The sequence below is a fragment of the Primulina eburnea genome, chromosome 2 (genome assembly GCF_022965805.1).
Source record: "Primulina eburnea isolate SZY01 chromosome 2, ASM2296580v1, whole genome shotgun sequence".
NCBI classification, from domain to species: Eukaryota; Viridiplantae; Streptophyta; class Magnoliopsida; order Lamiales; family Gesneriaceae; genus Primulina; species Primulina eburnea.
In genome coordinates this window covers 1,532,946-1,541,631 of record NC_133102.1, presented here as the reverse complement: position 1 = coordinate 1,541,631, position 8,686 = coordinate 1,532,946, and the positions used below count along the sequence as shown (strand labels likewise).

General features: G+C 34.4%; 1 protein-coding gene, 1 non-coding gene and 1 pseudogene across 2 annotated transcripts; 1 reads left to right on the top strand and 2 right to left on the bottom strand.

Moving 5' to 3' along the window:
• The first annotated feature begins 239 nt into the window (after positions 1-239).
• Positions 240-3,112, top strand: LOC140817479 (trihelix transcription factor PTL-like; annotated as a pseudogene).
• A 1,624-nt stretch (positions 3,113-4,736) lies between these two features.
• On the bottom strand, positions 4,737-5,960 carry LOC140824449 (uncharacterized). Its single transcript, XM_073186038.1, has one exon. It carries the CDS (start codon positions 5,748-5,750, stop codon positions 4,851-4,853), a length of 900 nt encoding a protein of 299 aa, XP_073042139.1. The 5' UTR covers positions 5,751-5,960; the 3' UTR covers positions 4,737-4,850.
• Positions 5,961-7,340: 1,380 nt separating this feature from the next.
• TRNAL-AAG (transfer RNA leucine (anticodon AAG)) lies at positions 7,341-7,421 on the bottom strand. Its single transcript has one exon. It is a non-coding gene; the product is annotated as a tRNA-Leu (tRNA).
• Between the last annotated feature and the right edge of the window lie 1,265 nt (positions 7,422-8,686).

The window sequence follows — 8,686 nt, the reverse complement described above, 5'->3', positions numbered from 1 at the left end:
ATCTCATAGATGTTTATTCTTGAAACGAATCAATTTTGTTCATATTTACAATTAAAACTAATATATTTGACATATATAAAATATTTATTTCACAAAATTGATCCGTGAGATACGAGTTTATGTGTTAAAAGTATTTGTCCACAACCCCGCACCCTAAATTCGTGTATCTGGAAAGCTGCACCAACAATGTATGCTACCCTAACCCTACACGTACAATACACACATACAGATAGATACAGAAGAGAGACACCGTAATTTACAGTCAGAAGAAACACATAAAGGGCTCCATTGTACTCTCATGAATTTAAAGCTTCTCTTTCTCTGTAAGAACATGATCCGAGTTTGCCGCTACTTTCGCAATCGCTTCACTTAAACCGCTTTTCCCTTTCGTTGATAAATATTGCTACTCGAAAATAAATCGTGCACAGGGTATGGAGGATCAATATGGGATGGTTGATTTGCGCCATTTCATCAGCGATAGACCTTTCTTTCCACCGCCGGTTCCGCCGCCTCCGGAATTACTACCTGCCCACAGGAGTACTTTGAACCCATCTCAACATTATGACACGCTCATGGTTCAAAGAGGGATGCATCACGAGTTTCCTTCTGATTCTACAAACAGTACTGATTGTGACACTGCTGCCGGGTTTAGTGGGTTTGAGATCGAGGCAACTGCTGTACAGATTGGAGGAGGGGCAGCATCAGCAGCATCAGGAGGAGGAGGAGATAGTTGTACGGCGAGGTGGCCAAGACAAGAGACCCTTACTCTTCTTGAGATCAGATCGCGGCTTGATCCTAAGTTTAAGGAGGCAAATCAAAAGGCTCCGTTGTGGGACGAGGTTTCGAGGTATTATGCACATGTAATTTACCTAATTTCTAAGTTCATAGTTATCAGCAATTCACTCCTCAAGACCTTGAAATCAAATCCCAGTTGGGAGTTTATGTATTTATCCACGATTTTGCTGGCTATATTACCACACTCTTGCACTTCATTAAACTTTAAAAATATTTTCATAAAGGATCATATTTTTTCAGGTGTTAATTTTCACGTTTCTATTATTCCCATTTTTTCTGCTGATTATTTTTTGTTTTTTCTATTTTTCTTGACTAAAATGTCTACTTAGAAAAGTTTCTTTGCATTCATTAATAGCTACTCTTATTTCGTTTTTGTTTTTTGCATTCAAGAAATTAAATTACAAGTAACATTATTTAAGTCCAGATTGGGAATCTGAGTGTTACTTTTATTGGACAAGAACTAATACTAAATCACAATCACTCTGCGATTATTTTTTTGGACAAGAACTAATATTAATTTAATGCTGCAAAAAATGCCAATCTTTTGGGTGCTGTAGTAAACATTTTCTTTTTTCTGTTTTTTGCTTTCATTAAAAGTCGTGAATCATGAGTAGCAACATCACCTATTCTCACTGACAGCTTCTGCAAAATTTTGAATAGTCATTTTCCCAGATGAGTTTTGTCTTCACAACTTATCTTAGAATTCACATGAGTTTGCCCATTCTTAGCAAATGTCATTATCACTTAAATTTTGGGCCAGTTATATTACATGAAACTAGGGTTACTTTATACTGCGAGATCTTCGTCTTTTATATTACAGTGCTTAGTAAATATTTTTTTTGTTTCTTCTTCTTTTTTTCCTTAAATTGAATTTTAGGATAATGTCTGAAGAATATGGATATCAGAGGAGTGGCAAGAAATGCAGAGAGAAGTTCGAGAATTTGTACAAGTATTACAAAAAGACAAAAGATGGCAAAGCTGGAAGGCAAGATGGGAAGCATTACAGGTTCTTTAGGCAACTTGAAGCTCTCTATGGAGAAAATAACAACTCAGCTTCAGTGTCAGAAACCCATTTCAATGGTGAAAGTTTTCAATACAGTTTCCCAAATAAGAACACTCTCCCAGCTTATAATCAAGAATCTTATCCGGGTTTGAAGCTATCAGAAACTACTAGCCTCGGTCTCTCAAATTCTTCTGATTCTGATACAGATTTATCAGATGATACTGGTATAAATGTAAGGATTAATAGAAACAATGGTCATGATTATGATGATGATACGCCAAAGAAGAAGAAGAGAAAGGGTAAGAACAGTTGGAAGGTCAAGATCAAAGATTTCATTGATTCAAAGATGAAGAAACTGATGGATAAACAAGAAGCCTGGATGGAGAAAATGTTGAGGACGATTGAGCATAAGGAGCAAGAGAGAATGACTCGAGAAGAGGAATGGAGGAAACAAGATGCAGCAAGAATAGAGAGGGAGCATAAGTTTTGGGCCAGTGAAAGAGCATGGATGGAATCCCGTGATGCCACTTTAATGAATGCTTTACAAAAATTGGCAGGAAAAGAATGCCGGGCTTGTCCGCATGAAGATTTCACCGGCCGGAGCGAAAATCAAAACGACGATAGTAGTGAAACGAGAACTAATTCTGCTAAACGCGGCGATGTTTGGCCCGAATCCGAGATCACTAGACTGATTCATTTGAGAAGTGGCATGGAAGTGAAGTTTCGGCAAAGTGGGATCAGAGAGGAGGTTCTCTGGGATGAGATATCGCACAAAATGGCTTGTTTTGGTCATAATAGGACCGGATTGATGTGCAGAAACAAGTGGGATAGCGTCAATAATTATATAATGAACAAGAAAAGGAAGGAGAATTCAAGAATCTGTGGTTATAATTATCAGAATAATGAATCTATCTGCAATCAAACAGGAGGAGCGTGCAGTGATACAAGCGAACAAGGGATTGATAATCCTGTCAGCCTAAATGGTAACGGGAACTCTCCATATAATAACTATAACTGAAGGAAATATTACGACGAGTGATAGTTGCTTTAGGTACTTTATGGGGGATGGTTATGGGAGAATTATGGATTAAAATTCTACTTGGGATCATATTAATCGAGGATAACTTGCAGCAAACATATTGTTTCTTCTGATTACTATATTAGATCGAATTTTTCTTGTGGAATTTGGAGATTTAATTTACTGTTAGAGTTTGAAGTTGTGATTGTGTTTAATCTGACTAGTGGTGAACACTGTTGCTTGGACGATGTGTTGTACAAGTTTGTATCTTATGGTAATATTTGGTAACTTAGGTTTATTTAGTGTTTTAAAAATCTGATTATAAATATTAACTATCTTTATGTTTTTATCCAGTTGAGTATAAATCACTGAGATTTTACATTGACGTGACGAATAAAAAAAACTTAAAGAGTATCTTTTGAAATTCATTGGTAACAACGCAGTATGAAAAACTTCTAACAAAACTAAGCTTTTTGCAAATCCACTCTATTTTATTTTTCCTTGATACAATCCATTTTGCATTAAGTTTCATATTGTCACTCACACAATCCATCCATCCATATCAAAACTTTTCGTCAGATATTTAGTGCAGGGATCATTATTATTCGATCAAACACAGTTTAATTGTGTGATATATATATATATAAATATATAGAATAAAAAGAGAGAGTATATAAATTCCACACAGTGAAAATCTTCTTGTGTTGCAGAGGTTGCCCACTGCTCTACTCATAAATTACTTCTACCTACAGAGAATCTTCGCAAAAACCGAAAACCAAGCAAAAGGGCTCAATCATATACACAGGATAACCCCTTGCCATTTTGGCATTATTAGCTAGTTTGTTGCTGTGATCTGATAATATGATAAATTAACACATAACTTTTGCTGCTTTTGGTATCATAATTTTGCAAACAACCTAATCAAAGGAAGGGTTTCCGGCTTAAGCAGACACTTGATTACGGATTGCACGTAGAAATGGTTGTTTTTCTCTGCTGATGTGGTGAAAATAAAATCTTTCAATCACCTATATGTGATGTCAAATTCTATTAAAATATTAGATAGTCGATATTGAAACGTAAATTTTTTTTATTATAAGTGGAGTATAAAATAACCTGTGGATTAGTGGATGTTGTTAACTACATTGTAACGATTAGATGTTACAGTGAAAAATGGGATTAAATTCGCAGCAGCGGTAACTTGGAAATTTTGAAATTTTTTTTGATATAGACTTCATACTGACACATCTGAAAACTTGTCATTCCATTTCCGAATTCTGGAATTTTTTGGGTTTGTGTGTGTGTGTTTCTCAAGGTTTGTACGTGGAGAATGGAGAAGCTCCTATTCTCGTGTGCTTGCAAACTCATGCGACAAATTAGGGTCACAGTTTTGGTTTTGCGTGTCTCGTCTTTTCTTTGTATTTTTCTCTGTTAACAAAAGGAAAAAAAAAAATTCATTTTCTATACCGATTTCGGAAAAACATGCGAACACTGACTGAAGAACAAAGTATTGGGCCCATATGCCAGGAAAATTTATTTTTTAGCGTACTGATATTGTTTGGGCCATCAAAAGATATGCTTGTATTGTTGGGCCCAGTTCAATGTAAGACGCAGTGGCCTTTTTACTTTGATTATTCGGTTTTGTCCAATCTAATATTCGGCCCATAACATAGTCAATATCTAGGGATGACAACGGACAGCTGAGTTTGTCATCCTCGTCTAATTATATTTTCGTCCTCATTTTACATCTCATGGGGATCAAGATGGGTTCGAGAATGAGAAAAGTATCTATATATCCGCCTCGAACTATATCATTATTCAAAAAAATCCTCAATCCAAAATTTAGTCAGCAAACTCGTCTTATTTCGGTTTTTCTAGCGGGTAAATGTCATACCCGTCAATTTCTAGTATATTTCAACGGACTGACAGCAGAAAACAACATTTGAATGTACAATCCAACCGTTTACAGACCAAAACACAATAAAACGCACACACAACAAAAAAAAAGTAAACGTGTAATCTTCGAAAATAACACACTTAATCTGGATTCTTACACACAGAAATCAGCAACGAAAACCCGTTCTGTTCGAAACTCTTCTCCTCCAACCACAATCTGCTGTCCAATTCACTCCTTGTCCTAAACATGAAAACCCCACATCCCAAACACGGCCTAAATATCCAGTCATGAACATCCCACATCAAATCCACCAATAATCCATCCAAGAAAATCGTCTGATTCCCTCTGAAGTTCCACCTCAATCTCTTCACTTCAATCACCATCTTCTTGTCCATGTAAACGTACAGCGCCGGATTCTTCCTCAGAGTCACCCCGTCGTCCCCGAAACATTTGATCAAAACGTCATGCCACGTCCCGGTTTCGCAGAATTTAGCCCTGGTGGAGTACACTGCATCGCCTGAGAAGCTCTCGCTGCGTGAAACAAGTGCGGATTCCCCGATTTTTGTAGGGGAAACACGTTCTTTGATTCCCAGTATTTCTTGCTCCATGTCTCCAAGAATCAGGCCTACCTCCGAGTCCAGTATAGTCACCAAGTAAAAACGGTTGATCGGCTCGGGTCCAGATTCGAACTTTGCCTGAGAAAAATCCCAGTAGATTTCTATTGCAGAATCGCAGGATTTGAAAGCTTCCGTCCCTCGGGATTTGCGTAAGATTCTTGAATTCTTACTGATCCTATCTAAAGATAAAGGGTGATCACATATGCCAAAAGCGAAGCCTTTATTGTTTAACCGATCCAACCATCTTAACCTGACAAAAAACTCTCTCTGATTCGAGGCCTTGACTCTGTAAATGCATGTCACCGCGGTTTGAATCGAGTGGGTTAAGATCGATGAAATAAAATCCTTGTTTGAAGAGCCCGAACAGTATGAGTTCGATACTTTTATGGCATGTTCACTGTAACAAATCGATATATTTTTCATAGCTTGAAAAAAATCAAGCAAACGAATGGAATTGAACGAACTTCCGGGGAAGAAAACAATTAAAGCAATCTTGGTTTGGTTGAATTAGATGGGGATCGGTGATCCTTTGCCTTTGGAGGAAGGAAATGGGTAGCAAAAGATTGAATTTGTATGTTCTTTTCTTGTAACTGAATGAAAAATAACAAGGAGAGAAGAAAAAGATGCAATAGTATTAATTATCGCATTAATTAGGTTTCGATCTCTTACTTTAATACTTATCATCATAATAATCATACTTAATTAACATTTGCCGTTTCCGGGTTCCATGTTTTCGTTTCATATATATTTCATCTAAGATTACACAAATTATAAGATTCTTGATTTGAATAATTATAAAAAAAATGTTTGAGCCACACACACATATGTTTTAATTTCTCACCATTTTGAAATATCCTCAATTTTTAAGCTACATAGATAAACATCGTCGAACGTTGGTTTTTCCGACCAAAATTGCAAAAAAAAAAATAATAATAATAATTTACAAGATTTATACTACAATTTGGATTATAGAACGAATGAAAATAACAACAGGACAAACATAATGACTTAAAAATGAGAGTAGGTCTTATGTGAGACCGTCTCACGGATCATAATCTGTGAGACGAGTCAACCATATCCATATTCACAATAAAAAGTAATACTCTTAGCATAAAAAGTAATATTTTTTCATGGGTGATCCAAATAAGAGATCTGTCTCACAGATATAACTCGTGAGACCGTCTCACACAAGTTTTTGCCTAAAAATGAATTTCCATTGCAAAAGTAACTAGGAAGACTTCTGGCGATAGAAAAGGAATTTATGAATTTTTTATGTCGAGAGTTGTCTTCACCAAAGGACAAGATCCAACTTTCTTATGTAAGTTCATCTTTTGTCTCTTTTACTACAAAAAAAGAGTCGACTTTTATGGAATATAAATTTTATTTTATTGGTTACATAAATTAGATATTTTTGATATGGAATTACTTATGATTGCATGTGTGAATTTTCCCATAAACAAATTCTTCTGATGGGATTGAAGAAAAATTGCTGAATAACATGAATATACCTTACTCTGGTGAACATATAGCTGACGATGTTTCTGAATTGAATAAGTGAATGTTTGTCTCCTGATTAAAAGTTTGATAGATTGCTCTGCTCTTCCAACATTTTCGGAGAAGCTTGCCACATATACTTTGTCCAGTGTAGTTTTCCTAACCAACAGTGTTGTAAGCTACCCGTGTTCGATTCTAGTTCAATAAATTTTAATACAAATCAAATATTTATCGAAGCGATTCGAAAAATTCGCAAACCGACTAAATTTATTTACTGCTATATTCAAAAGAAATTGATTCTCCTTAATTTATTTTTTCTTGAGACAAAAGCGATTTGAAAATGTATGCTTGCACTCATTGGTATTTGCATCGAGTCTAGGCCACGACTAGATGTGGGTATTTACTCCACCACGTCGATAACTATTATTTGGGCCACGCTGGATGGGCCTAACTTTTGATTCTTTGGGTAGTTGGGTCGGATATTAAAAATGGGGCACTATGGAAAAATTTATGATGTTATGTTGAGAGTGGGATTTGAACCCACGCCCTTTCGGACCAGAACCTTAATCTGGCGCCTTAGACCAACTCGGCCATCTCAACATTGGTGTCAGTTGTGTGTGTTAGTATTTTAAAATATAATTATTCTATTTTATTAATGTTAAAAACTTGATAGAAACGGCGAAGGACACCAAAATATATATATATATATCTATTTTTGCCCTTCATTATGGACAAATTCATCAAAATTGTAGGGTAATCCATTTCCATTTCTTATAATTACATTTTGATTCTCATTTAAATATAAAATCAAATGAATTATAAAAAAAATATTGTATAGCATCGATATATTAGTCAAATAGAATGCAACGCTACATTACTCTGTTAAATACCTTTAATTTTGATTTTTTGAACTGAAAATTATGTACAAAATTACCCAGATGTTTATTTTAGTTCCACCATAAAACAAACACTTTCAAAGCACTAAAAAAGAAACATTTGTCCGTTTTTATTACAAAATGGAGCGTATTTAACAATTCGTGGAATGTAAATATCATTTCCCAAAAACTTACTTGAAACCTTTTTTTAAAAAAAAATTCAACAAATATAATGTAAACAAAATCAAAGACGTTAATTAGCGTTTGTCAACATTCCAATGGAGATAGGGAAATTACTGATTACCAACACGTGAACTTGACTCCGATAGCAAAAATACACTTATATTTTTTTAAACTTGTGGTATCTCAAAAGTCACGATTAGATCGATATCATTAAAATGTAATAATTACTAAAAGTCACGATTAGATCGATATCATAAAATGTAATAATTACTTTCTAACAAACTATGTGAATTAGATCGCTATCATAAACATGTATAATTACTATCTAACAATCTATGTGAATCAAACACGTGATAAACTCTAATAACAATTCTACGTTTTTGTTCAAAATATATATACAAAAATTCATGAAATCGTCTCAAAAACTCATGAGATCGTCTCAAGATTATCCGATCCGATTTATGAAAAATCATTATTTTTTGTGCTAAAAATATTATATTTGTTTATAAATATGACTCGAGTCAACATATCTCACGAATATAAATCTACAAAATAATCTCAAATGAAACTTATTCAAATAATTAGTTTAAGTCATGTAACAATCAAAATCATATTTCAATCATTATCTTGGTTATGAAAATTATTGGTCTTCGCCTCATCCAAAATTTTTAAATTTACTAAAAATATTTATTTCGCCTTCTCGAAATCTTTGAATTTACATTTACATCCACTTTTCAAAAATTTTAAAATTTCTAAAATATTTCTTCATCATTATTATTTTTAATTTATAAAAAGATATAGAACATT

What these genes read in the sequence shown, in the direction of transcription:
- LOC140824449 (XM_073186038.1), bottom strand. Translation starts at nt 5,750, where the DNA reads ATGAAAAATATATCGATTTGTTACAGTGAACATGCCATAAAAGTATCG.